The sequence below is a fragment of the Penicillium antarcticum genome (genome assembly GCF_028974205.1).
Source record: "Penicillium antarcticum strain IBT 31339 chromosome Unknown utg000005l_segment0_segment0, whole genome shotgun sequence".
Classification (NCBI taxonomy): domain Eukaryota; kingdom Fungi; phylum Ascomycota; class Eurotiomycetes; order Eurotiales; family Aspergillaceae; genus Penicillium; species Penicillium antarcticum.
The window spans coordinates 2,839,001-2,865,581 of NW_026695303.1; the positions used below are offsets into that span (position 1 = coordinate 2,839,001).

The following is a 26,581-nucleotide window of genomic DNA, read 5'->3' on the forward strand; positions in this document are numbered from 1 at the left end:
CTCATTGAAGCTTCGGACGAACATCGGACTAAACAAAGCATAGTATGAACATATATGATTTAGATTTTACCCCAATGGAAGATCACAATACACACAACTCCATTGTTGCTTATCAATATCCAGCTAGCAATTCTGAAACAAAACAAGATTTATGAAGAACGTCGATCGGTGTTTATATGATCACCGTCATGTGACCCCACTCCGGATGACCAAATGTGTAACCTGCTCAGGCATCCGACTCTGTGCAGCTGAAGACTTCCACTTCACTCGACACCAAGGGGATTGTCTCTCCTCCAAACCTCACATTCATTGTTCTGTTTGAAATGAATCATAGTTGGTGATGGCTTCGTCACCGGCATTGTTTACTGCCTCGCGCAGCCAGACACTAACTTATCTATTGGCGGTGTGTCCCTTCTCCATCGCCTTCCTAGTTTTCATCAATTCATCCATCTCCTTCGTGGTAACTGATCTAATTGGACTTCATGATGGAGAGGGCGATGCTGTGGGAACCCTGGGCTTCGCAGATGAGCTCCTTGCTCTAGCCGCCTGCCCACTTTGGGGTGTTCTCTCAGACCGCATTGGAGTTCGACATGTAAGTATTCTACTGGTTATCAACGGGTGCAACGATAGTGACCTTTAATATAGGTATGTACTGCAGGCTATGCTATCGTAGCCCTCGCATTAGTCCTCTTCGTGCAGGCCACGAATATCTACCCTCAGCTTCTTCTGGGTAGGTTGCTATTCAGTATTGGTGGCTCTGCTGTCTCGACTATGGTCACCGCTGTATTACCAACCGTCACTGGCAAACCCCTTGATACTCAGGCATACCGTGCATCTGTTTCCTCAGAGCTGACCATCACACCGGAGCGTGCCCGAAATGGTTACAACCTGAGGGATGTCGGTAATCCCGGCGCATCCCCATCCGCTCGACTCTCAGGCTTCGTTGGGATGTGTGCCGGTTGTGGTGCTCTGGTGGCACTGGCCGTCTTCCTGCCGCTTCCAGCTCGATTTGAAAAGGGAGGGTTGACACCCGCTCAGGCGATCCAACGCAGCTATTACCTGGTCGCCGTTATTTCTCTTGTCATTAGTCTTGTGTGCTTTATCGGAATGCGTGATCTTCCAGGCGACAAGGGCAAAAGTTGGAGTGCCCTTTGGAAATCAGACCCATGTTATGACGAAGATGACGAGGACTTGGATATCCCAAAGCTGCCATATTGGAAGCAACTAACAACTGCCCTATTTCTGGGCTTCCGAAATCGCGACATTGGCCTGGGCTACGTCGGAGGCTTTGTGGCCCGAGCCTCCTCTGTGGGGATCTCACTGTTTATCCCACTGGCCGTCAATCACTACTATCGGGCATCGGGTCTTTGTGACGAAGCACAGCCGATACATGGATCCGGAGTGGGCGATATCAAGAAATCTTGCCCACGCGCATATATCGTTGCCTCCATCTTAACCGGTGTATCTCAATTGGTTGCTTTGATTTCGGCCCCAGCGTTCGGGTATCTGACGGACAAGTCGCGTCGGTACAACTTCCCACTCCTCTTTGCCGCCTTGGTGGGAATCATTGGGTACCTAGTATTTGCCAAGCTTCCAAGCCCTCTGTTCAAAGGACCCGATGGTAGTCTAGGGGTATTTGTTGTGATGGCTTTAATGGGAATCAGCCAGATCGGAGCAATTGTTTGCAGTTTGGCAGTGCTCAGCAACGGTATTCTGCGCGTCAGTTTCGACGATGAAACGTTGAGAAAAATATGTGATGAGCAACGCGCCGCGGCGCGCCAGGACGCCGAGCCTGGTGAGGATCAGCCTCTTCTGGGCGGAGCCGTCAACCACCGACTGGAACGTCTGTCGCATTTGAAAGGATCCATAGCGGGCGTGTACTCGTTGTATGGCGGGGCAGGTATCCTACTGCTCACCAAAGTGGGTGGACTCTTATTTGATGTGTTGTCGTCAGGCACCCCATTTTATATTATGGCCGGCTTCAATGGCGTGCTGCTTACCACGGGACTTGTGTGTGGGGGTCTTAATCATTTTGGGGCGCTAAGAGGGAGTCGGTGATTTTGCATAAAATATTGTGTTGAAGGATCTCCACTGAGATTAGATTTCCAGTCCAAGGCTGAATTGAATGCCCGTTTGTATTACGAAGTTCGGCAAAAGTGGGTTGCAATTAATTTGAGCAAACTGGTTCATGGCATTAATTAATTTCCGGTAGATAGCGTCGCGAGTTTGCGACGCCCCATTATATTCTGAATCGTGCACTAAACACGCTAGTGAGATTGTGTGGCTGACTGGGGAAATTAACACTGATACGAAGTAGACACGAACTAGATATGAATGTCTCTGCAGTATTGAACTGAGTGCAATGCATCTCCACCATATGCCGAGTTCCAGATCACTATGGACAACTGAAATTTCAACTGTTGATCTCATCTCGCTAGTCTCCGGCCTAATGAGGACCATCAAACAACCTTCCCTTTTAGGCGCTCGACCCAGGGGTCCGTTCGGCCCCTAGTCCAGGGCGGGTTTAGTGCTGTCCTTAACATCAGAACTAAACTTCAAAGTTCCCCCGTAAACAACCGCACTTCAGGCCAAGCGCCCCCCTTTTTCGTCTTCTTGGCCCCGTCGAACCCCTGGGGCCTGTTCCTGGCACGTTGGAACCCGCTTGGACAATCTAGTCTTAATCTTGGCACGCCGCATTGGGGCAACGCCTGCCAAGTCAATATCACCCCCGTTTCCCATTTCTCTTCTCTTTCTATCTTCAGGCTTCACAAGTCCGTCTTTCACTCTTTTCAATTCGTCTTCAGTCTCTCGTTAAACTCCAGTCGTTCGTTTTGAACAGTCGCTCTCTACCATATACTCAACTTTATCGCGAAATTCCGCCCACTACACCAATTTTCAATATATAAATACCGCCTGAACATCATTGCCAAAATGCGTTTCTACTCTATCGCTCTGTTGACTGGCGCTACCGCCGTTGCTGCTGGTAACACCGCAGACCTCCTCCTCCCCGGCTTCCAGGGCAAGGACCTGCAAGCCGGTATCATCGGCTCCGTATGTACCCCAAGGAGTGTGCGCATAATGCGCGACTTGCGAACCATCGACTAACAACTTTCAGGAGGGAGATGCGACTACCTACCGCATCACCTGCCCCAAGACCGTGGCCGCCTCTGATTGCGGTATCCCCGGCGAGGGCATGACCGCGGTTGCTGCCCCGACTTCCATGCAGCTCAGCAACGTCAACATGCAGGGAACGTAAGTACACGCGACACCACGCGCATCGCATCGTATACCAATACTTATATCAAACAGCACTGGAACTCTGTCTTGCAACGTTGAGGGCACCACCTACGCTTCTTGCCAGGCCTCCGCCGGCACTGTCACCCCCTCCGGTACTCTGGGCTCGGCCGACCTCAACTGGATGTCCGTGACCGTCACCGGTCCCTGCTCCACCAGCACCCCGACTCCCACGTCGACTCCCACTCCGACCCCAACCCCATCCAGCACCACCGCGGTCATGACTCCCACTCAGACCCCCACTTCCACCATGACCCCGAGCATGACCCCCAAGAAGTCCTCTTCGGGCCTCATCTCCACCCCGCTTGTCACTTCCACCCCCCTGGTCGCTGCCCCAACCAGCGATGCAGTCATCTCCGCAACTGGCGCGCCCTCCGCTTCCCCCTCGGCTTTCAACGCCGCCGGCCAGCTCGGAGGAAACCTCTGGACCGTTGGTGGTGCCGTCCTGGCCCTGGCTTGCGCTTTCATCTAAGGCGAAGCATAGAGTTAGCCTGATGTGTCAAGCGACAATTGCGTTGGGTGTGAAGTACGAGCCTCGTGCTCGGTTTTAATTATTCCGGGGTTTCTGTTTCTTCCATTTTTTCGTTCGGATGTAATCATGTATCCCACATATATGTGTCCATCTACTATTCCTTAATGTTTGATACCTTTCTCCACGACAGACTACGATCTAGCGTCTTTTTTTATACGTGTATCTTCATCTGAATATACCGTTTTCTGCCCTTAATGCTCATCCATAATTGCGATATACCTGTATGTCTAATTATCTGGTTCAGCTCTATCCCGCAGAAGACATGTAAACCTGCGTCGATCTGTAGATCATGATCATGCAGCGATCAAAGCTGTCAATTACACCGCCATTGATCGCGTAGCATGCAGCGCGAAGCGCGTCGCTGCAAGGGCGTCATGTACAATTAGGGCTAACTGATAAAACGCCTGGACCACGTCTTGGCATGGAGTCAAAAGTACTGAAGTGGATGTATCACATATCAAACAAAGAGACCGTTCCCTTGGAACCGAATGTACGTAGTTCATCACCGCTGATCGATGTACACATACATCATCTCCTGCCAGATCGGGAATCTTCGAAAATAAATAGTGTAGACGAACAGTAAAATCCATTACCATCTAGAACAAGAGATGTTAACTTAATCTGAATTTGAATAACAAGGACAGAGACCTAAACAAAAACAATAGCTCATAGAAAATATTCATCTATCTTTGATCTCTGTCAGGATCAGGATTCAGTAAACCTAGCATAGGAAACCTCATAACAATTAAAGCGACATCACCATCCCGAGCCCAAACGCAAAGTCGATAAAAAATGATTGGGTAACGTAATTCTTGGATGTCATCATAACAATGTAAAGCACCCAGTCTCAGCCTGCATTTTGCGACTAGGAAAGGACCCGAAGTCGATTGCAGAGTAGGTCACCTGTATCACATCTCTTCAATACAGACAAATCTCTCACTGGCTCAGAGATATATCTCACTGGGAGAACATAGTCAAAGGCTCCTGGGGCGAGGGTTCAATGTCAGGAAATCGATCCGTCAGCTTAACCATCAGAGCAGGCTTTTCCCAAACGAGGTAGACTTTCTGATCGGGCCAGTTGATAGATACTGGCGAGAGGGTGATATCGAAGTTGAATAGCAGTTTGCAGAGGATCAGACGGATTTCGAAGTAAGCGAGGCTGGCTCGTATTTAGTATATCCGTATCCCGTGTGTGAATGACGGGTTCTTAAATATGATCTGAGACTCACGTTTTCCCAAGACATTGCCTGGGACCGAGACTGAATGGCTGCAGGACGTCTTTCTGGTCGTTTTCGAAGACTGAGTCTGTTCCTAGCCAGCGCTCTGGCATGAACTGGTTTGGGAATGCGAAGTTTGACTCTGAACGGTATGAGGCGTAGTGGTGGCACGATACGATTGTCTGATCTGTCTTAGTGACTGATGTGCTAGATTGAATGCTTTTATGGCGCATACTCCCGCTGGCACGAATTGGCCGTTGACAAGTGCTCCGTGCTGAGGTGCAACCCGTGCTAGGTTAGTCACGAAGGGTGGATACATGCGCAGGGACTCTTCGATCACAGCTTCTAGATAAGTTAAACCACACTGGCCCCCGAAAGTGATCTGACTATCTTTCTTGAAGGCGGTCCGAATTTCAGAAACGAGCCGGTTCATGGCCTTTGCGTGGGTACACAGGAAGAAGAGACAACCTGACAATAGGGTTGCCGAGGTCTCGCTACCTGCTATGATGAGACTGTCAGAATTAGCATGTCGTTTCCTTGCATAGACTGGAAGAGGATTGGCCATTTGAGATCCAGAATGCAACCCACATAAAACCATTTGAATGAATTTCGGCTCTAGTCATTGTCTTCTTCGCACAATCCTGACCCATGTCATCCCGAAGTCCATTCTGAAGAATGGCCGATACGAAATCTGGACGACCTATATTAGTTTCCAAACGGCGATCAACCTTTTGCGCAGTCAGATCAAAGTGCTCTTGGCTCTTCTGCTTGGCCTCAGCAGGGACCAAGAGGTCCAAGGCTCCTCTGATCAGAGGGAACTGGTTGAAAACACCAATAAAGGCCATGACTTTCAAAGAGCTGAAAATCATCTGGATCCAAGGGTGAAGCTGGCTATCCTTCAGACAGTCGAAAGACTCGCCGAACATCAGATCACCCGTAATGTCGAAAGTGGTAAAGTTCATCCAAGTTTTGATGTCAACCAGCGAATCCCCGTGCTTGACACGCAACCGCAGTTTGTTAATAAGCGTATCGACATAACCTCGGATTAGACCTTCCTGGTCTTTCAAAGCTTTATCAGAAAAGGCAGGTGCCAGCAATCGCTTTTGTCGTGTGTAGTTGGCATCATCGACCGCACATAGTAGATGGTCAACGCCATTTACTGGCGGAATATAATGGCACCGGTCTTTTTGAAAGCAGCCACCAGGTCTGTGTCCGTAGATATCATGAAATGAATGGGTCGTGTTGAAGGCAAGCTCATCTGGAGAAATCCGAATGGCTGGACCATACCGCGCATGCAGGGCCAGGATATCGAGATGGTTATAACCACGCAAAACGGAGAGACTCAAGGGGATTTTGGAAAGAGCCCATAACCTTGGTCCGGGGAAATGGCGCAGAGGGGAAATCCAGAACGTGTAAACGATGCTGTACGAGAACCAGAGCAAGAACTGTGATATTGCAGATTATTAGCACGGCATAAGGCAAGGCCAGTCAAAATACAGAGAAGCTCAGATTCCCGGAAAGAGGAAGATAAGCTGCTATGTGTCGGGTCGAATTGAGAAAAGGCAAAGAAATTGATTCAGTAGCCTACATCCTGCTCAAACGAGGGTGTACGGATAATGCAATACTGCAGCTTACCAGGCATCCTGCAGCTGAGCTCCAGACGCGAGTCTCCAACGCTGCAAATGACATAGTAAGATATGAGGGGAGGGAGGACCACATTGTCGAGTTCATGCACGCCCCGGTAGACATGCTATTACGAGAATCGGGGACCCCGATAGTTGGAAGAGAGAAGGAAAGAAACTTTGAAAGAAGTGATTGGATGCCCGACTAAGACAAAGAAATCGGAGTTTCACCAAGTGCAGGGGTGACATGGGACAGAGAGAGAGAGAGAGAGAGAGAGAGAGAGGAGCGGGGGCGGACAGCGATAGAGCAGTGACACAACATCTGATATTCTCATTCTTCTGTTACCCCAATTCGTTCCTGGGTATCTAATACTCCGAGTGCCTTCGGGAACCTGGACCAATTCAGATCTGACCCTGGTTGTTTGGCTTCTGACCGTAAACGACATGCAAATAGCAATATGAGTGGACGGCGGGATTCTTGATATCTCTACGCACGCCTGCCAGGAACACCTGGGTAGCCTCGTTAGACCATCCCAGGACCCGAGTAAACAGAGCCAGCGAGTAGGCTTCCACTGCCATTAGAAGAGAGCACTGGTTGTACCGGCCGATTTCCTTCTGCACAAGGTCCTCAGCCCAGGGAGTGGAAATGACCTGATAACATTTAACAAAATCACGGAAACCTACCCAGGGGGATACGGTCATACCTTGTACACATCATCCTTGACGTCTTCAAAACCAGCCTCAACCAACCTCTGCCGGTGACCCTCCGCGATGTTCATAGGACGACCAAATGCCTCACTGGCCGCCTGCAAGTGTCTGATAAACTCGCACAACGTCGGCGCAAGATGCATTGAATCATCATCGGCTCTCAGCGTAACCTCAAACTCCTGCAACTCAAGCCAACCACCTGGTCGGAGATGCTCGTAACTCTGTTGGATCAAACGCGGCCAGTCGGTGATGGCACCGCCGAGATCGCGGACATGGATGAAGTCAAAAGGTCGTTTAGCACTGTACAGCCATTGTGATTCGGCATCGTCCACAACGAATTGCAAGTTGGGCGGGACCCATGATGGCTGGATTGGACTCAAATCGGTGCCAATTACCTCGGCGTTGGGGAATGTGTCTGCAAAGTCGATGGCCCAGATGCCGGTGCCGGTGCCAACGTCCAAGACTCGGTGGATTTTGTCTCCCAGTGGGGCGAGGAAGAGTCGGCCCTCCAGCACTAGGTTCCGGACGTGGTGAAGTAGATCTTGTCGATCCTGTTCTTGATCGTCGTTGGGGAGCACGTAGTGTCCTTCACGGTAGGAATGGTAGCGTCGGTTATTTTCGTATCTGTAGTTTTGGACATCTGATAGAAGGGAAGCTGTGTAGCTGGAACCATCTGAGTGCTGATCAAAGACTGAGGCATCGACACTTGATGCCACAGAGACAGTATCATCAGCTTCTCCAGGGACATCAGTCTCAGAAACATCAGTCTCCCCAGGGACGTCGGCCATTGTGAAAGGGATAGTTGAAGGTGGGGAGGTTGAAGACGAAGAAGTCGAGTTATCACGAGCAGAGGAAGAACTTGACAGAGAGGTCCATCCCATAGTCCCCTTGAACTTGTCTGCTGGTATAATTGTTGGTCTTGGTGATTCCTCTTCCTCTTGGATCGGAGATAACTGTGGTGCTATGTGTTTCTTTAATTCATGTTTGTCTTCTAGCTCCTCTCTAACCATTGAATTTACAACCCTCAGTGTAGGTGGCTGTGAAGTGGCCTTTGAAGACTCTTCCATTGCGGCATCTGTCTCGGCAAAGGTCCGCTTCAAAGGTACACATGCTGGCGTGACAGACCCCAGTTCAGGAATGCTTGGTACTAGAGCTTGGGTCGGCTGTGGTGCCTGCTGAGTTTGTGGAGGAGGTTTCATTGTCGTTAATGCTAGATCCCCAGTTTCGTTATACCCGGAGAGTATAGTCGAGATCGATGGCAAAGCCAGGTCAACGCTCCAGTCAACCCCCCACTCTAAATGATCAGAGCAGAGGGGATAGACGCATAGGCAGAGCATGTCGAAAAACCAGTCTTATGACAGGCTAGCTATTGAAACGAATACTGTGATATGAATGATCGACTAGGATATGCCGTGAGGTGAATTATAGAATATCAAGACAAAGGAAGCCCCAAGCCCCCTTTGCGGGGATTCAGTATTTAAGGTATTACAAGGATTCAAAGAGAGAGGTGCCGGACTATACGGCCGCTTTGATGCTTGATATACCTTGTTTACTCTGCAGGAGCCCTTTGTGCCCTAATTTTGTTCACCGTTGATCCTAGACATTCCCTGCCCCCCTCATCAACCTGTTACGAATATCCTCACATTTGGTCAGTCTGAGTATATGTATACTTATTCTTTTAACAGCGTGATACTGCCCAGCTGATTGTGTTGCACGGCGTCGGATTCTTCGGGGGGATTGGATCGGCGGGATTGATATCCTGTCGAGGGTCGGACAAGGTGGGAATATGATGTTTCCAGCCAGCACCCGGTGATCTTTTGAAAGGAGTTCGCGGGCGGTTTCACATTGGTCATAAAGGACGTTAATTGGTGGATGTTCTGGCTGGGGGGACATCTACACTCAGAAACACGACATATTTGAGAGGTCTTATTTCTGTTTTCTAAGCCAAGTAAAGTCTGCATTGTGATTGCAGCTGGGCATCAGGGTATTGTCTCATTGATCATCATTCATGCTTCCGAATCCCCACGATTGATTCGCGAGCTCGGTCTTGTCATCAGTCGAGCAAAGCACCCCGGGGAAGTTTTCCACCCTTCCAGGTCTGTCCTGGCCTTTCCCTTCTTTCTCCGGGAACGGCTCCCACTTCTAATCCTGCGTGAAGGAAAGCCCCACGCATCATTCGCCAATGAGACTCTTGGTTAAATTCTTGCAGGCTTTCGAGAGTAGTTCGCTGCACCTCTGTCCGAGCGTCGACTTGGTTTGACACGAGCAATCCCTTTTCAAGGTCAATACGGGCATCCAGCACACGCTCCTGAATCAGGGTAATCAACTCCTGCACGAATAGTGATGAAAGGCCAGTAGGACGCGCTTCGCCGCCAATGACTTCCGGTGCGAAGATCTTGGCCATCGATTCGAGACTGACGCTGCTGAAAGGAACCATGTATTGCTTGATAGACTTAGTGCGAATGCGCTTGTACAATGTTTCGAGATAGGGTTGGAGATGAAGGTCGAGAAGGTAGTCTGAGCGGTAGGCTTCCAGGATATCAAGACAGGGACGGAACTTGAAGTTGCAGAAGAAAGCGATTGCGCGGCGCATATGGGGCTCAAGTTCGAGGAAGTTTCGGAAAGAGGTATTGTCAAGAACATTGCGCTGTAGCTCTTCGCGGGTCATAGTTGCAAGAGCCAATATGCTACCATACACAGCAACATCGTTGGGAGTAATGAGTTCATTGTAGTTGTCGCCGAGATCTGGCTGAATGGTCAGGAAAACATTGGCGGCTTCGAGGAAAGCCTGTTGGCGCATTTGTGAGAGTGCATAGGCGGCGGAAATTTTGGATTCGTTCTTCGCTGCGTCCTCTGGCTTTGACTGAGAATTGCGCAAACGTGACACGCTTGACTGCATGGATACCCAATCTCCACGTTCAGCGGCAACATTGACCATCTTGAAAAGCATAGACGTGATATGATTTGGTGCAGTGCAATAGTCTCTCATGCGAGCGTAAGCTTTAGTTGCGGCGGGTAAGTCTCCCGTCTGGTGATAGTGATTTCCTAGGTCTTCATTGCCCATCTGTAGTAATCAGCATCGCATTCTCACTGAAATTCACTTTCATTTCTTACCCGAATGCTCTCCTTGATCAAGTTATTTTTGTATCCCCTCAGTTCATGTTCCAGTCTCTCGGTTTGTGTGCGCACGTATCGCTGGGTGCTTTGAATCCATGCGTTGTCAAGCGAAGCGGACGCATCAGTTGGCGCAACCTCTGCCAACGCGCGGACAGCCTTCTCGTAACGTGCAACATCCTTGCTGGACTTCGCTTCGGTGATGGCAGCCTTCAGGGCATCGACGGATAGCACGGTAGAGCACGTGCCTATGAGGTAGAGACGGTCGTAGCGGGTGCGCCCTGCGAAATGTTAGAAAGGTCAACTTTAAAGATAAAAGCATTACTCACCGGAGTAGTTTGAAATGTAAGTTTCTAGGTCAAATTTTGGTGCATCTGAGAGATCCAGTTGTCAGCGTCACATAACACGGCTGCTTGATGGGCAGCCCCGCGGGGTTCCACGTACCGTCAACCTTCACGGGCGGTACGGATTGAACAGCAGCAGAAGAGACACGAGCAGTAGCATTCGGAGCAGCAACTGCAGCTAAGGTATCGGACTGGGACCGACCAGAGGCTTCAGGGAACGAGGTGTCCATCTTGCCTCACTGTTCAGACAATCCGAAGCCAAGTTAACGGTGTTGGGGGTAGGAAAGGGTTCGAGCTCTGGTGTGAAGAGAATGAGGTGGACAGAGAGAGGAGAGAATAGTAAAGATTCCGAACGCTAATAACACGACGTAGAGTATGTCAAGAGAAGATGAGGTGCAAGTCGATCATGGTCGTTTACTGGCAGTACCCTGCCGCCCAGATCACCGCCCATTGACCGCCTCCATCCACTCGATTGCCCAAAGGTGCATGCAGAGAGTAAGAAGTGGTTAGAGAACGTAGCCAGGATGACAGTCCCTGCTCGAGTATCTCATCAGATTGCTAGATCAAAGTTCAATGTATATGCACACAGCTCCTACATGTTGATGTCTGCCTGAGGCGCCACTCCCGAGGCTCCTCGGCCTCGGGACATTGAGTAATCACGAAATTACGTATCAACTCAACCTATAAGCTCGGAGATTTCAGAATATCTTGATTATCCTCCCTGCATTTGCCGACGATCGACTAAACACATAGTTGGTCCAATCTCGGCCCCGAGGTACAGTCATTGGTGATTATATATAACAAGCATAATCCGGGGTAACGTCAGTCAACCTTCCCCAACATTATATAGCAGTTCAAGCTAGACACCTCATCTGCACATCCATCATGTCCTCCTCCCAGCAAGTCGCCCTCATCATGGGTGCTTCGCGTGGAATCGGCCGTCAAATCGCCATTGATCTAGCAAAGAATGGCTACTCGGGTACATCTATCTACCCCATCCTAGCTCAACGACATAGATTAACTTATCTAACCCAAACTAGTAATGCTAGCAGCAAAGACAGCATCAGACGCATCAAGCATGGTCCCCTTCCCCCCAGACCCAAACTCATCAAAGTCAACCATCAACACTGTAGAGCGAGAGATCTGCGAAGCAGGCGGTCACGCCGCAACAGTCACCGTTGACGTACGCGATGCCGAGCAAATTCAGCATGCTGTTGAAGAGACAGTTCGCGTATTCGGCAAGCTGGACGTTCTGGTTTACAACTCCGGAGCGATCTGGTGGTCGTCTGTGGAGAATACGCCTCTCAAGCGGTTCCGACTTATGCAGCAGGTGAATCCCGAGGGGCTGTACGCGACTGTCCAGGCTGCTTTGCCTTTCTTTGAGAAGAATGGGTGGAAGGGGAGGGTTGTTGTTGTTTCGCCGCCTATTTATTCGAGATTCTTCAGAGGAAAGACGGCTTATGCTATGGGTGAGTGTAGTTTCGGCATTCATTTCACGGAATTGGTTCTGATATCGGGTAATATAGGCAAGGTCGGAATGAGCGTCTTGGTCAAAGGTCTGGCCATGGACTTCGTTCGTCAAGGCCGAAATGAAATGGCGGTGACGAGTATCTGGCCTGCATCGGTAAGTCCATGTATATTGATTCTGGACTGCTTCATTTATGTGAGGGATATTGCTGACTGCATTCATTTGTCTAGTCTATTGAGTCGGCAGCTACCGAGCATAACAAGTCAGCTGATCAATCCTACAAGAAGGATTTGCGGAAGCCTGTATGTGTGCAATCAATTTAATCAAATTAGGCGATTACTGACCTACTGCAATAGGCCATTTTCTCCGATGCTATATTAGCTATGCTTCGTGCCCCACATAGTGTAGTTAACGGGCTGTTGGACACGGACGAGGATTTCCTTCGTGAGAAGTGCGGTGTACTTGATTTCTCCAAGTACTCAGTGATTCCAGGGTCCACCCCGCGGCGGATCATGCCGACTAAGTTCCCGACCTTGGAGGTTGCAGAGCAGGACGATGAAGGGCAGCGGATGGATAGTACCAAATTGAGAGCTAAGATATAGATGTGGTTTCCAGTCAATATAAGAATATTTAATAAGTTATGATATTATCAAAAATTGAAAGTTCTTATACTGCACCATAGCCTCAGCTGTAAAATTAGTTTTAATCAAAGACGGATGAGTGACCGTGCATGAGTAGCTCCACAAAACCACAAAAACAGAAAACCGCTCAATGCAAATGCAATCAGAAATGCAAATGTAAGCCAGGAGAAAATAAATCAAAGAGTTCCAAAGCGGAAAGCACAAACGCCAGACCCAGTGTCATAAGTAAATACCTGATAGGCTGCGAAAACCATAGTTTCCTACCCTACATCAGGGAAGCAAAACCGGCAGTGAAAGCACCGACAACAGCACAGAGCCCATAGAGATGGCTCATATCAATAGAGAACATACGCGGCGCAGCACCAGTCGACCCATTGACTTTGGTATTGACCGGCGTCTCGGTAGCAGTCGCAGTAGCGGTAGACGCAGTCGTAGTAGTCAAATTGTAATGCTTAGGGGCCCGAGCTCCACAGGGGTTGTCGGACCGACAGTCGTATTGGCAGGAGGAGTCGCCATTGCAGTTGGTAACGCATTGGTTGTTGTGCTCTGTGCAGGTATAGTATGGGATTGTCTGGGAGTATTCGGTGGCGTTGGGAGAGACGCCGTTGCTGCAGACACACTCATAGTTTAGTGTTGCCTAAGTTTCGTTAGATCGATACGGACTGGAAGATGTTGGTGTTGTTTCACTCACTGCGTCGCAGGTGTTGGTTGTGGGGGATCCGGACGCACCGGGTAGTTGTAGGCAGAGGAGGGGACAGGAGGAAGTTTGAGAGCCGCACCAGGCCTCTGTCTATATATTAGCTTTGTATTCTGTGTAGCAAAGTTAGGCGATGTATTAACATACGTCGGGTAGCATAGGGAACCGAGGTTGGGTTAATGGTACTGTTAGACTGGCAGCTTGCCAATGAGGCAGCCGATGCGAGAACCAGAAGAGACTTGGAAACCATCTTGGTGGATGTGATAAATGATCTGAGGCAAGACGTGACAGTGGAAAGTCACTTAAATTAAATGTTAGCAATCTAGCTTCGAGGAATCCCAGCCAACTTTGTATACTCCTTTAAATAGAGATAGAGGCCCGGTGACAGGTCGGGGAATGAAGGGGCATGGGATATACTAGAGCTGAAGGGGACTTACCACGGTCAAATTCCTAGACTCCTTCTCGAACAAGCAGGGGAATGTTAGGAGTCAATGACAATAGCGACAGACAGGACCGAGGTGAGAGAATGAGAAGGAAAGAAAAAAAGTTCCCAGCAAGGAGAAAACAGAGTTCATAAAGGAAAAAGCAATGATCACCGGACTATTGCCTATGTATAGATTATCTACTAGTTAGTTTGCCTGGTGGGACGGGCTAGTGCCTTTCCGGTTGTACCGCATTGAATTGTTCTTTCTTTCTGCACTAAGTTATCATATCTGCACGCGCGTGGTACTGAGAGACAGCTTAGTGAAGCCTTGGAAACCTTGGAACCTTGGAAGCGAGGCTTGGACGTCGAGAGTGACATTCCAGGGAGGTTTTTCTGAGACGTGTCAATCCGGGGATGTCGGCAGTTTCGCTATCAAAGGACGTTTGGTCAGCTCATGGTGCCACTTTGCATTCGCTTTCCGACTGGTCTCCACTGCAAGAAGTGTAGGGTAAGACATCACAGTGCTTTGAAGCGATAAGTGTGTCTCAGTGCTCTCTGTAGCCGATCAGCGACGCTTACCGGGTTGGGGTTAGTGCCTTTTGTGTTGGGGATGAGAGTTGCCTCTTTGAAGCTGCAGCAATTATAGATCTTGTTTCGAACCAGTAAAATCATTTGAAGACCAAGTTGTAAAGCCATTGGTCGTGCTCTTTGGGAAGAGTAGTTGATCCTCGACTTTCCCTTAGATAAGCTAGACCCGTGACCACCGTGTCTCACTCCAATTGACTTTCACCTTCTCCAACTCCAAAAGTACTTTGTCTTTGCCTCTGACTCGCCACTAATATCGTGATATCGTGTAGGTCTGTAATACCTCAGATTGTCCCCGTCGCTTATCCCCGATCCTTGCATCACATCACTACGCCCCAAGGTCCAAAATAGACCACGTCTCCCCGCCACTCTACCCTACACTAAATACCTTCCACCCCGCATGAGGGTCAAAGTCCCCGCCTAAGCCACATTCTACACTTCAAGCATCCATAGCGGAGCTTCTACGCCGAGCGCGTGACAGAAGAGCAGCGAGCTAACTTGGACGAAAGTTCCAACTAAAAGGACACGACCACAACCAAACCCAACCTCATCCAATATCTAATGGATGGAGCCAGCTCCTGAGGAGGCCGGACCGGCAGCTGAGCCGCAGCTGCAGCCGCAGCTCTCCTCCCCATTCCGAACACGATCCCGATCATCCTCCCTATCTAAATCTCCAGATCTCCAACCCTTCCCCGCACTCGGAGCGGACACCATTTCAATCGCCTCCATCAAGAGTGGCACAACACCAAACGCCCACAAAGACACCAACCCGAATCCAGACCCAAATCCACAGAGCGCTGCATCTTCTACCCGCTCCCGTCCCGTGTCGAGCGTAGTACCGCCATACTGGCGCCGACATGAGCGTGACGCCTCACGCGTCTCGCAGTCATCTCTAAATCATGTTGCCCCGATCACCCTCGAAGATCATACAGCAGACCCGAACTCGGAGACGAGTCGGGGCCTTTGGGCGCGTAGTGTTTCCATCGATGATCACGTCGTTGTGCAGGGCATGACTGGGGTTGGTTCGTATGTTGTTTGGAATTGTACGATTTATACACTTGATGTGAGTTTTGGCCTTCAAGGGGCTCATCGGTTGTATTTAGAATTGGAACTGGTATCTGACATGTGTTACTCGTGCAGGGGGCACCAATTGTTGTTCGGATGAGGTATGTTCAGACCCCGTCTCGTTTCCATATGGCGCCACACATCTAACCCATAACCCCCGCTTCGTTTAGATACTCCGAGTTCGATGATTTGCGCCAGCGGCTAGTTGCTTCGTTCCCGCATGCTCGAAACGCTTTACCCGCGCTACCCCCGAAGAGCGTTCTCTGTATGTATATCATTTTGATCCTCTTCCTATGGCCGAGCAAACTAATACATGTCATAGTCAAATTCCGCCCCAAATTCTTGGAATCACGACGTGTAGGCCTGGAATATTTCCTCAAGTAAGTTGCTAACACCGATTATATCCATCACATCAAATCCCAATATTGACTCGCCTCAGCTGTATCCTTCTGAACCCAGAGTTCTCCGGCTCCCCAATTGTCAAAGATTTCCTCTTTGGCCGTATTTGTTAATCAATATTTGCCTCGCATCACTGGGTGATACGGAGCTCTATGGCGTTTCTACTGGACTTGCATTTGCATCAAAATGTACACCATGAATTTAATTGACAATAACATTTGCTTCAGTTATTGGACTACAAGAATAATGGATCCAATGCAGGATCTACTCTCCTGTACTGTATTCTGCTGTGAACTAATCCAATTTACTAAATTGATAACCCAGTAGCAGAATTATCCAAAACAATGGGCAGGCCAACACCAATGATAGAGAAGCCAATAGGAGGAACATGCAGCCGAAACAAACCGTCCTATGACAGGACTGACAAGGAATCGTGTTGAGCTATTGGAACAAGACAAGAAGAAACAAAAGACAAGACGCTGAGTATGATACAGTCCCCATATTCTGTGCAGGAAAGCAACCACTAGAACACAATGAGGGGGAAAGAAGAGAAGCGCGACATGGAAGCTGAATCTTTCATGCAATGCCCTGTACCAGTGGGATAGGCCTATCCAGAAACATCGACTTCTTTGTCGCATCGTTGTGAATCCGAGCCTGGTCCTGGTCCTTGGGTTGACGCTGCTGATCCTGCGCTCCCTCAACAGCAGCAGACCTCTCAGCCCTCGAAGCCCAACCCCGAACATCCGCCCAGAAAATCTTGCGCCAGCTAATATTAGCCATATGCGTCATAGCAAGTAAATGCCTCGGCCCAGGAACCCCAGAAGGAAAAACAAGATAAAGACCCGAGTCCTGCATAGGATCAGGCCGGAATTTATCATGGTAGGCCCTCTTTCCACCGATAGGCAACCGATGAAAAGCATGACCATACAAGTCCCTCGTAAGATGAGCAAAAGGACCCGGAATCCCGCTCACGTCATCCCGGGTCAAGGCATGCAAAGGTTCGAACCCGAAGCCGAGATAGGAGACACCAGCGCGGTTGAGGAGAGCCATTGCGGCGACAAGGAGAAGATCGCTTATTCCCTTTGCGCTGCCTGGAGCCGCGATACAAGGATCGACGTGGTATCCACCAGAACCGAGATGGCGGAGGGCTGCGAACCCGTTGACGTGTCGGTCTGCGCCGCAAGTATATACGAATGTCATTAGTGCTGGGAGGGCGAAGGGGTCATAGACTGTTATGAAAGCCTGTGGGTTTGAAGAACTGTTTCGTTCTTCGCGCCATGCATCGTATATGGCTACGAGGTCTGCTTGGAGTTGCGGGACAGTGCCGTGGACGGCGGGTGCATAGACGCCGAGGGTGATGTTGCCTTTGGCTTTGCTGAGGAGCTGGCGGTTTTGGGTTGTTATACGTTTCCCACTTGTCTCGAGGAGGACCTCGTTGACTTGTGGGTCGAGGACGCGCTCTGTACCGAATCGGATGGTTGTCCAGCCTTCTCGTTGGGCATATCCTTTTGTGAAGGTCTCGCTTGCGCCCATGAAGGCTATGCCCCAGTGGTGTCTTTTTCGGTATTCTGCAAATTCGGAGAGGAGTTCTGGGATTGCTGCTGTATCACATAATGGGTCTCCGCCGACGACTGCCACACCGTTTTGTACTTTGAAAGATATTGCTGCTGTTCGAGATTTGTTCACGAAGAATCGGTAGCTGCGGTCGAGGATGCCCATGTGTGCTACTCGGCCGTGGTATGCGGCTAGCTGTTCGATGGCTGTCATTATTGTGAAGTCATCGAGGCTGAACACGTCTGCCTGTTCTGGGAGACCTTTCTTCGGGCGAGGAGCTTTGGGTTTCGGATCTGGGAGGTCGACGGGGGGTTCGAGCGAGTGGGTGACTTGTGGTGGCTCGTTGATGTCCACGCTCGTTGCCGGGGTCGAAATCGATCCGATCATCGTGCGAGTGCTGCGGCTAGCTGAGCTGGCGCATGAGGAAGCAGCTAGGGCAGCAGCGAGATTATTGCGTAGGTGATCAGCGACAGAGATGAAGGATGTAGCGCAACTGTCATCGAGATGTCCATTGCGCCGGGGGCTTGCATAGAGCTGGTCGACTAAGTCGTCACCAATCTCATCCAAGAGCAGGCTCTTCCTAGGATTTGGCCCGTCAATGTCTAGTGTAGCCTTTCGACCGCGTCGTGGACGCCTCTTCTTGCCCGTTGAAATGGATATAGATTCACGAGAATCCACAGCGGAGGCCATGGTGAGCTGGCATGCGGATGAGAGAGTGAAGTTGAGTCTAGGTTTGAGAAAAAGCACAATGACACGTTCCTTCCCTGAGGTATCTATGTATCGACGTGTGTTGCCATGGCTGCTTCAGGGCTACCAAAGGGGTATACACTTCGCCATTGTACTTGGTACCAGGTACCGTCAGCCGTGGGTCACCCGCTAAGCAAACAAGGAACATAATCGGAGGAAACAGAGTCAATTACACATGCAAAACGCTGGTGCCTGGGGAAGTATACAATTTAGCCTCACGGACAAGCCTCTTCAGGGTTCTTGGCAGCGCAAAGGGTCTCTGCCCTATGACATATGATCGACAAGTGGAGAATAAGTGTAGCTGTGGATATTTTAAAACACGAACGAGATCGAATTTTGTTGTTGCCTAACGCTTTCGCAGCCCGCGGGCACCGATCACCCTGAAAGCTTCATTAACAGGCTCCGATATCTATTCATAGGCATGTATTCATGCGAGTGCTTATTTCTACCTGGCCACGAGGCGGTGTTCTTTACGTTGCGTGTGGTTTAACCGTGAATCTTGGAAACATCTCGGATATATCCGCACCAATACAGCTCCAGGGGAACCATATGTACATGTAAACAACGGCAGCCTAGAAACACGAGAACAATTTCATTGACAAATAGCTATGTTGCACAGCCAACCAATCATATTGAAACAATGTCGGAGACAAGAACCAACATGCGTATTTCCAGGATAACCATTGAGACGGCATCAGATGCGAGAAAAAGAGCTCATAGCTGTTAAGCTTGTTCTATCTCGGCAGCGGGGAAGTTCTCCAGCGTAATAGATTACTTGGATGGGCGAGTTCCGAACTCGAATATGCTCTTACGGCCAGAGTTACCAGCGATGATGACAGTGCGCGCACCTGAGCGTGGGACGGTGCCGGTCGGCTTGGGGAACTTTCTGACATACGGCTTGTTCTCGCCGGACTCCTTGGGATCAGGCTTGTTGTCGTCGTTGGTATCGCTGATTCCAGCCTGCTTCTTCTTGCCAGCCTTCTTCTTGACACGAATCTTCTCAGCCTTCTGGTCGGCAATACTCTGGTCAAGAAAAGCATTCATAACCTCAGCCATTCTCTTGTCCTCTGCGTCTTTCTTTGCGTCCTCACATCTCTTCTTAAGAATGGTATCCATGATACCAGTCTGCTTCTTCTTCCGGTCATGACGCTTCTTGAGAACATTGTTCTCGTCGACAATCTTCTTCTCATCAGCAATGCGCTGTCTCTCAGCAATAACGGGACTCAGCACAATCTCCTTCTTCTTCTCATCGTCGATACAATGCTTGAAAGCCATCTGGAGGGTCTCGTCATCCATCCAAGCCATTCTCTCCACAGCAGTTCTAACAGCGGCACTGATACCATCCTCGCTAAAATCGCTCTTGGCAGCCTCTTCATCAACATGAATCTTGGTTTGGACAGCTTTCTTGAAGCTTTTCTTCTTCTCCTCCTTCTTTTCCTCAGTGAGCGCCTCACTAGTGTCAGTCACGAACTCGTCGTCTTCATCATCGGCGTGGGGGACTGCGGCATCGCTCATCTTCCTGATATCGGCAAGCAACTTCTCCTGCTGGGCGAGCAGGTCCCCAGCGAGACTGACACATCTGTCGGCGACATCCCCAGCAGCACCAACTTGACCCATAATGCGGTCGTTGCGAACACCACAGATGTAGTCCTAGATAAAGGAATTATTAGTCAACGTGTTTGCACCAACACAGCTGTATAGAACTGACCATGTAACGAATCCACTGCTCTCCAACGATTGGATCGGCAGTCTGAGGCTGGTAAGGGTGATACTCGCGCATAACATCACAGACAAGACAACGGGTCTGAAGGTAGTGATAGTCTGAATGTCCTTCGCTGAGGCCAGAATCATGGACGGCAATGGTATCGGAGATGTGCAGGCCGTGGGGACAGAGGAAGGCGGTTCTGTTGTCCGGCATCCGAAACGGCTCAGGCTGGGGGGTTTCTTTGTCGTCAACTGCCTTGCCCTTGTCCATATCCGGCTTGTTATCTTCTCCCTTATCGTTGGGTCCATTAGTGGTAGTTGGGTAAATAATGGGAGTCATGGATGGGGTGAAGGGCAGAGGGAAGTGCGTCGACAGGGGTCTCTTTCCATTCTTGTCGCGGTGGCTGTCATTGCCGCCACTATTGAAGGGAATGACACCATGGGGACTATGGGAAGTCATGGCAACAGAATCGGAAGGTGGAATGGATGCGTTGGGTTGGGAGTCGATGAAGGTGGGAGAGAACATGGTGAGAAATTAGGGGGACAAAAGATAATCGACCACTACAAGAAGGGGAATTCTCACCCAGAAGGGCGAAGTGAAAGAATCTCGCGGAAAAGTCGTGAAAAATTCGCGAAAACGTGAGAATTAGGTTCTTTTCCTCAGATAGAGATTGAATTCTTGTTCTCTTCTCTATACTAAGTCTTGGCAAGTCTTGGCACTGTTTCCCCAAACAGGCCTAACGCAGTCCTAGCGTGGACCCACAGACTTGATCAGACAACACCTCAGCGCCTGAGTGAAACGTCAAGGTACCAATATTGAAGAATTTTACTGCTCACTTCAAGATCAGATCAAAAACAATGATCAATCCCCGCGAAGCCACTGTTGCGGACATCCCGCAAATTCGCGATATCAACCACTATTACATCGTCAACACCTCGCTGACATTCGCAACAACCCCGCCACCCATTTTTGAATATGAAGACAGACTACGAGACCTGAAGAGGCGGAAGCTGCCATTCCTAGTCCTGGCTTCAGATCAGCGAAAAACCCATGACGGTGCTGACCTTGTTCTCGGCTATGCATATTTGTCACCATTCCGCGGGCATTTGCTTGCATATGCGCCTACAGTGGAGCTCTCGATCTTCATGCATCCCGAAGAGCGAGATCACGGGCTTGGAACAATCCTCTTGGAGGCGATCATGAATCGCGTTCGTGACGGTCTTGTAGAGCACCGCTGTGAGGAGCGAGTCGGCGATATCGGTAGCCTGGTGCCTGGCGGTTCCATTGCCGTTAGCACCGATGCTAGCGTGCGGAACGTCATTGCGGTAGTGGCCATTGACCCTGACACTTACTTGAATGGCGAAGGACTGAGAACATGGTACTGCCAGCGTGGGTTTGTCGAGAAGGGAAGACTGGACAGAGTCGGCGAGAAGAATGGCAAATGGTGAGTTGTTCAGCAGAAATGAGCCAAATTTGAGCCAAGTTTGAGCAGCTGACTTGCCCAGGATCGATACTGTTTATCTTCAATACACAGCTCCAATGAGTATTCCTACCGAGTTTGGACAAGGGGTTGCCGGTATGCAATCTTGGCATTGACATGTGTGGGATGAAATTAGGTACATTTGAGCCCAGCGGCTCAGCGCTATGCAGATTCAATTTCATCACTCATTTCAATCCGCCCGGACCCACCCCACTTATGCTGAGATGGAGACTTATTATTGGACGCAATTGACGTATCGGGGGGCACTAAAATGAGACCAACCCTGTCAGTTAAGCTCAGCATGAATTAAGTTGAGACGAAAACTTACCAAGTCATCACTCGGCGCTGGTCACGCAGGGGATCTCGACACCCAGGGCAGTGCCCAACAATCCCTCCACAATAACACCGAAGTTCTCGTCGCTCATCTGGTGAGCGTTCTCATCCTCCAGGCGGATCTTATCTTTGACAAAGGCCGTGATCACGGGGAATTCGTCCTCCAGCTCCCGGATCATGATCTTGACGGCCATGTAGTTAGCCATGCCAATTCCCAGACGACGGCAATGTTGAACTTGCGCGCCCCAGACCTCAATGTATTCCGATGCAGTGTCGTAGTTACCTCGGTGGATATCCCACAGATCGAGGACTTCCACGGTCATGCGGTCATCTTCATTGGGCTCGAGGCGGAGGATGTGATACATTGTCTCATCGGCGAAGACGAGAGAGTGGGAGATTTTCTGCAAATTGTGCAGGATCTTAGGGCCGACGGTGCCATACAGCCATCTCTCAACCTTCTGGGACCATCTAACCCAGTCCTGGTACAGAGGGTGGGACTGCTCGGGGCGGTCGAGGCGCTGGTCGATGACATCTTTGATGCCAATCTTGTCGAGGATGCCGATAACGCGACAGAGCCAGTACTCCTGATCCCACTTCTTGGAGAGCTTGCGCATGTTTGGGATGGTTACCTTGTAGTATGAAGGCAAACGATCCGCCTGAGTGGGCGGGGTGGGTAGAGAGGCAACGATATAATCGGGGTTCTGGGTGGCTTGGGCGGGCAGAGGGACACCGTACAAGTCTACCAGAATGGGAGTGAGACTATCGTTGCTGGAAGCAAGGTGGCTAGCCAAGGCAGAATGGTTGATCTGGGCATCGTTCACCGAAGGAGGATGGTCCTCACCAAAAGCATTGTTTGGGGCGGGAAGAGGGGCAAGATGCAAGTCCGCCAGCATGGGGATAGGGTCTTCCGGAAGGACGGGAGGCACCTCATCATCACGAAGAATGAAAGGCGGGTTGGTTTGGTCCCAAGTAGACATTTTGAATGTCCAGGGTTGGGATGAAAACCGTGAGAATACGGACAAGGAACGTAGATGCCAAGGGGAAGAAGAGAATAACGCGGCACACGGTATTTATAGAGGTGTTGAGAGCAATGCCAGGTGATGGACCACACGTGCTCACTTTCAATCGCGTTGTGTTCTTTTTATTCACATTTAACCTCACCACTTTAGATGTAGGCAGATGCCCGCAAATCATGCTTTCCCCCGGAGTATATCTGCGTTCATGCACCTTTACCCCATGGGATAAATTCTTCCATATCTCCCTCTTTAGATATCTCCTCTTTACACTAGCCTATCAGCCAATCATCGTATATCTCTTCTTCCGGCCACCTACCACAGCCTATAATTAACAATGAAGCCGATCAAGCCTCGCTAGAATCGAAAGGCATAAGTTTCATCGTTTGTATAATCAAACTCTTCACATTCAATCGAAAGATTTAAGCCAGGTTAAAATAGCGCTACTGATGCCTCGGTGGGAAGACCAGAGGTCGAATGAAACATTAATGCAATCTGAATCGCCACCTATGGCGTCAAAATCGAACTAGAAATCGTTAACATCGGATCCGGAGCATCTACGTTATAGGGTGGAGAGAACCTCACTCCACTATTTGAATACACGCTGCCGGACTGGGCGATCCCTAGACGGCCTGACACAACAACAAACAGCAATTGAAGCTGAAGTGAGGATGACGGAGAACAGGGGTTGATCTTGCTGCAGCAGAAATTGGCTGGGAACTCGATGCGGAGGTGTTTACATGTCCCGTGAGACAAAGGACGGAGAGGGGGACGGTGTATCCATGCATTCATTTCATCGTTAGTGCCCGACGGCACTGAGACTCTCATTTTCTGTACTGTAGCCGGATCAGGCGTATGGGACACGAGTTCTCGCTTTAATTGGAAAGAAGCGCCTGCATAGTCCTTGCAATACTAGTTGGACTGCAACCGGTTAATAGAATTTTGATTGATTGATCACTCCATAAAGAATTGATGGACTGGAGCAATGTAAACTATTGGAAATTACCAATCCCCGGCGACTAAACATGAGAAGCTTACTTCTAAGCAACGCCAAGTGTTCACTAGAGCAAGTGGCATGTCCCTATTCAACCCAAACAACTACAATCACTCATACACCCTGCTGAAAGAGATGAGCCAATCAAAAGTACCGAAGTATAAAGAGGCTTCCTAATTTTAGGTCCCCAACCCCGCATTTGACGGTAAAGTGGAAAGGGATCCACTTGAGCTTCACTTTGATACGCCACTGCCGGCTATCACGGCCAACCCGGGGATTTCTCCAAGTTTGCCGGCGATAAAGATAAGGTGTATATTTAAAAAAGTACAGGTTGATCGCGTGGGCTGTACCCCTCATTCCTCTTTGTCTTTCCTTCTTCAACATTGCCATATCCCTGTTTTGGTCTGCATACATTCACATTGTGCACATCATGGGTGGCCTCGACATCACTTCTGCGCCGCGGTCGCCGGTCTCTGAAGAGCGGGATAGAAGTGCAGGCGACACCTTCAAAGTACAGAATGAGGACGAGCTGCGATTGGCACAGATGGGTGCGTTTCCTTTTGTTCAAATCTCAGTCGGAACAAATGTTCACAGTGGTCTAGGACACAAGCAAGAGCTGAAACGACATTTCTCTGTTTGGAGCTTGATTGGATTGGCAGCCAATTGTACTATCTCATGGACAGGCGAGTCAAGTCCCCCTGAATCGCCGAAATGACCTCATTCTAATGCATCACAGGTCTCGGTCTAGGATTGATCACGGCGATCAACGCGGGCGGTCCAGGCGCGCGTAATAAATACCCAAGCACCCTCCAGCAGACTCCCGACTGATAATTTACCAGTAATCTACGGCTTCATCCTCGTGTTCATCCTACAATCGTTCGTCGGGGCATCCCTTGCTGAATTCGTCTCAGCCTACCCAGTCGAAGGAGGGATGTACCATTGGATCGCAGCAATCGCCCCGAAGCGATATAACAGTTTGCTCAGTTTTGCGACTGGGTGGTGTACTGTCTTTGGCTGTGGGTGGACTACAAGAGAACCCACCCCAGGTGCTAATGATGAACAGGGATCTTTACGACTGCCTCGACCAATTTGATTTACGCCACAACAGTCATGGCGTTGATTGCGCTATACCAGGATGACTTGGTTGTTCAGCCATGGATGACCTTTGTCGCATACCAAATTCTCAATATTTTGACGGCTGGCGTGGTCATGTTTGGGAACCGTTTCATTCCAATGATCAACAAGTTCTCATGTACGCTAGACCTTCTTCCTTGCACCTACTCCTGTGATTGACAGTCGGAAATAGTGGTTTACTTACAACTGGCCTGGTTTATCACTATGGTCGTCGTGGCTGCTTCAGCGCCTGTGTACAATGACAGCAAATTCGTCTTCCGCACCTGGATTAACAACACTGGTTGGGAGAACAACGTAATTTGCTTCATTACGGGCCTGGTGAATCCGATGTACTCACTGGGAGGCTTAGATGGAATCTCAGTGTGTTCATCTCATCCGGAGACAAAACAAAATGCTAACCATTCTATAGCACATCACCGAGGAAATGCCCAATGTGAGTTAAACTTGAACAGCTAATAAACACTTATTGACATCATTTTACAGCCAGGCAGAAATGCTCCACTGGGTCTCGGTTTGTTTGATCTGAAACAATTTGGAGATTATCGCACTAACAGCATGTACAGCAATCACCCTTTCAATCGCCTTTGTCACAGGCCTCTCCTATCTCCTCAGTCTGATGTTCTCGGTTCAGAACTACGGCAGTTTAGCTGATACACATACCGGACTTCCTCTCGCCGAGCTCTTCTGGCAAGTAACCTCTACAAGGGGAGGAGCATTTGGATTGGTATTCATGGTCTGGGTGGCCCTGGGGCCCTGTGTGATAGGATCACAGCTGAGTGAGTCTCATGTTAGTTGGACAACCAAAGATCCACTCGCTGACAACAGCAGGCACGGGCCGGGTCTTTTGGGCCTTTGCGCGCGATGAAGGCCTGCCTTTGTCGAAAGTCTGGGCACGAGTTAACCCGCGACTGGGCTCCCCGTTGAATGCGCAGTTGTGTGTTGCAGTGATTGTCGGCCTGCTAGGTTGCATCTATTTGGGATCTAGCACAGCCTTCAATGCTATGATGAGCTCTGCAGTGTATGCCCCACCTCTCCCTTGTGATCCAAGAGATAACAGCGCTGATAAGTTTCAGTACCATCAACAACTTCGCATTCCTTGTGCCAATTCTCACAAATGTTCTCCTCCGACGTCGCACCATGCATCGCGGCCCGTTCTTTATGGGACAAACCATTGGAATGACAGTGAATATTGTTTCAGTGGCGTGGCTGACCTTCGCGATTGTATTCTTCTCCTTCCCATATGAGATGCCTGCTACCGGTGTGTACCGATCTGCGAAAATAAGTTCCCGACTCTGTTGCTAATATTACTTCTCCACAGCGTCCAATATGAACTATACTTGTGTTGTTGTCGGCGGATTTTTGATTATTGAGCTTGCTTGGTGGATCATCGCAGGCAAGAAATACTCGCTCACTGTACAGCGGGCCAAAGAGGAGGTTGTCGTCGACGAAGCATCTGTGCAGGGTAAGAACCTTGCATGAGATTATTCAGCTTGCAGTCTCAGCTAGTTATA

At 49.7% G+C, this 26,581-nt stretch overlaps 13 protein-coding genes across 13 annotated transcripts; 6 read left to right on the forward strand and 7 right to left on the reverse strand.

Annotated features, from left to right (window-relative positions):
* Nucleotides 1-340: 340 nt before the first annotated feature.
* N7508_005724 (putative MFS transporter) lies at nt 341-2,058 on the forward strand (the record flags this gene model as incomplete). The annotated part of the gene is made up of 2 exons (XM_058463790.1): nt 341-592; nt 646-2,058. 2 exons carry the CDS (start codon nt 341-343, stop codon nt 2,056-2,058), a joined length of 1,665 nt encoding a protein of 554 aa, XP_058320268.1.
* Nucleotides 2,059-2,931: 873 nt separating this feature from the next.
* N7508_005725 (putative GPI anchored glycoprotein) lies at nt 2,932-3,766 on the forward strand (the record flags this gene model as incomplete). The annotated part of the gene is made up of 3 exons (XM_058463791.1): nt 2,932-3,051; nt 3,116-3,252; nt 3,310-3,766. 3 exons carry the CDS (start codon nt 2,932-2,934, stop codon nt 3,764-3,766), a joined length of 714 nt encoding a protein of 237 aa, XP_058320269.1.
* A 1,017-nt stretch (nt 3,767-4,783) lies between these two features.
* N7508_005726 (cytochrome P450) lies at nt 4,784-6,762 on the reverse strand (the record flags this gene model as incomplete). The annotated part of the gene is made up of 5 exons (XM_058463792.1): nt 4,784-4,985; nt 5,056-5,225; nt 5,279-5,555; nt 5,632-6,488; nt 6,679-6,762. 5 exons carry the CDS (start codon nt 6,760-6,762, stop codon nt 4,784-4,786), a joined length of 1,590 nt encoding a protein of 529 aa, XP_058320270.1.
* Nucleotides 6,763-7,067: 305 nt separating this feature from the next.
* On the reverse strand, nt 7,068-8,161 carry N7508_005727 (class I SAM-dependent methyltransferase; the record flags this gene model as incomplete). Its single annotated transcript, XM_058463793.1, has 2 exons — nt 7,068-7,316; nt 7,370-8,161. 2 exons carry the CDS (start codon nt 8,159-8,161, stop codon nt 7,068-7,070), a joined length of 1,041 nt encoding a protein of 346 aa, XP_058320271.1.
* A 1,265-nt stretch (nt 8,162-9,426) lies between these two features.
* Nucleotides 9,427-11,061, reverse strand: N7508_005728 (COP9 signalosome complex subunit 1; the record flags this gene model as incomplete). Its single annotated transcript, XM_058463794.1, has 4 exons — nt 9,427-10,437; nt 10,488-10,768; nt 10,817-10,861; nt 10,932-11,061. 4 exons carry the CDS (start codon nt 11,059-11,061, stop codon nt 9,427-9,429), a joined length of 1,467 nt encoding a protein of 488 aa, XP_058320272.1.
* A 655-nt stretch (nt 11,062-11,716) lies between these two features.
* N7508_005729 (uncharacterized protein) lies at nt 11,717-12,901 on the forward strand (the record flags this gene model as incomplete). The annotated part of the gene is made up of 5 exons (XM_058463795.1): nt 11,717-11,810; nt 11,872-12,300; nt 12,358-12,455; nt 12,530-12,601; nt 12,656-12,901. The coding sequence occupies 5 exons, from the start codon at nt 11,717-11,719 to the stop codon at nt 12,899-12,901; spliced, it is 939 nt and encodes a 312-aa protein (XP_058320273.1).
* Nucleotides 12,902-13,205: 304 nt separating this feature from the next.
* Nucleotides 13,206-13,887, reverse strand: N7508_005730 (uncharacterized protein; the record flags this gene model as incomplete). Its single annotated transcript, XM_058463796.1, has 3 exons — nt 13,206-13,577; nt 13,632-13,726; nt 13,785-13,887. The coding sequence occupies 3 exons, from the start codon at nt 13,885-13,887 to the stop codon at nt 13,206-13,208; spliced, it is 570 nt and encodes a 189-aa protein (XP_058320274.1).
* A 1,324-nt stretch (nt 13,888-15,211) lies between these two features.
* Nucleotides 15,212-16,223, forward strand: N7508_005731 (PX domain-containing protein YPT35; the record flags this gene model as incomplete). Its single annotated transcript, XM_058463797.1, has 5 exons — nt 15,212-15,709; nt 15,787-15,812; nt 15,882-15,976; nt 16,034-16,091; nt 16,151-16,223. The coding sequence occupies 5 exons, from the start codon at nt 15,212-15,214 to the stop codon at nt 16,221-16,223; spliced, it is 750 nt and encodes a 249-aa protein (XP_058320275.1).
* A 463-nt stretch (nt 16,224-16,686) lies between these two features.
* ergS lies at nt 16,687-18,354 on the reverse strand (the record flags this gene model as incomplete). The annotated part of the gene is made up of 1 exon (XM_058463798.1): nt 16,687-18,354. One exon carries the CDS (start codon nt 18,352-18,354, stop codon nt 16,687-16,689), a length of 1,668 nt encoding a protein of 555 aa, XP_058320276.1.
* Nucleotides 18,355-19,182: 828 nt separating this feature from the next.
* N7508_005733 (uncharacterized protein) lies at nt 19,183-20,641 on the reverse strand (the record flags this gene model as incomplete). The annotated part of the gene is made up of 2 exons (XM_058463799.1): nt 19,183-20,061; nt 20,120-20,641. The coding sequence occupies 2 exons, from the start codon at nt 20,639-20,641 to the stop codon at nt 19,183-19,185; spliced, it is 1,401 nt and encodes a 466-aa protein (XP_058320277.1).
* A 332-nt stretch (nt 20,642-20,973) lies between these two features.
* On the forward strand, nt 20,974-21,712 carry N7508_005734 (GNAT family N-acetyltransferase; the record flags this gene model as incomplete). Its single annotated transcript, XM_058463800.1, has 2 exons — nt 20,974-21,560; nt 21,622-21,712. 2 exons carry the CDS (start codon nt 20,974-20,976, stop codon nt 21,710-21,712), a joined length of 678 nt encoding a protein of 225 aa, XP_058320278.1.
* Nucleotides 21,713-21,931: 219 nt separating this feature from the next.
* On the reverse strand, nt 21,932-22,906 carry N7508_005735 (uncharacterized protein; the record flags this gene model as incomplete). The annotated part of the gene is made up of 1 exon (XM_058463801.1): nt 21,932-22,906. One exon carries the CDS (start codon nt 22,904-22,906, stop codon nt 21,932-21,934), a length of 975 nt encoding a protein of 324 aa, XP_058320279.1.
* A 1,460-nt stretch (nt 22,907-24,366) lies between these two features.
* Nucleotides 24,367-26,549, forward strand: N7508_005736 (uncharacterized protein; the record flags this gene model as incomplete). Its single annotated transcript, XM_058463802.1, has 11 exons — nt 24,367-24,628; nt 24,673-24,723; nt 24,776-24,952; nt 25,000-25,188; nt 25,243-25,430; nt 25,480-25,503; nt 25,554-25,581; nt 25,634-25,846; nt 25,896-26,088; nt 26,144-26,328; nt 26,389-26,549. 11 exons carry the CDS (start codon nt 24,367-24,369, stop codon nt 26,547-26,549), a joined length of 1,671 nt encoding a protein of 556 aa, XP_058320280.1.
* Between the last annotated feature and the right edge of the window lie 32 nt (nt 26,550-26,581).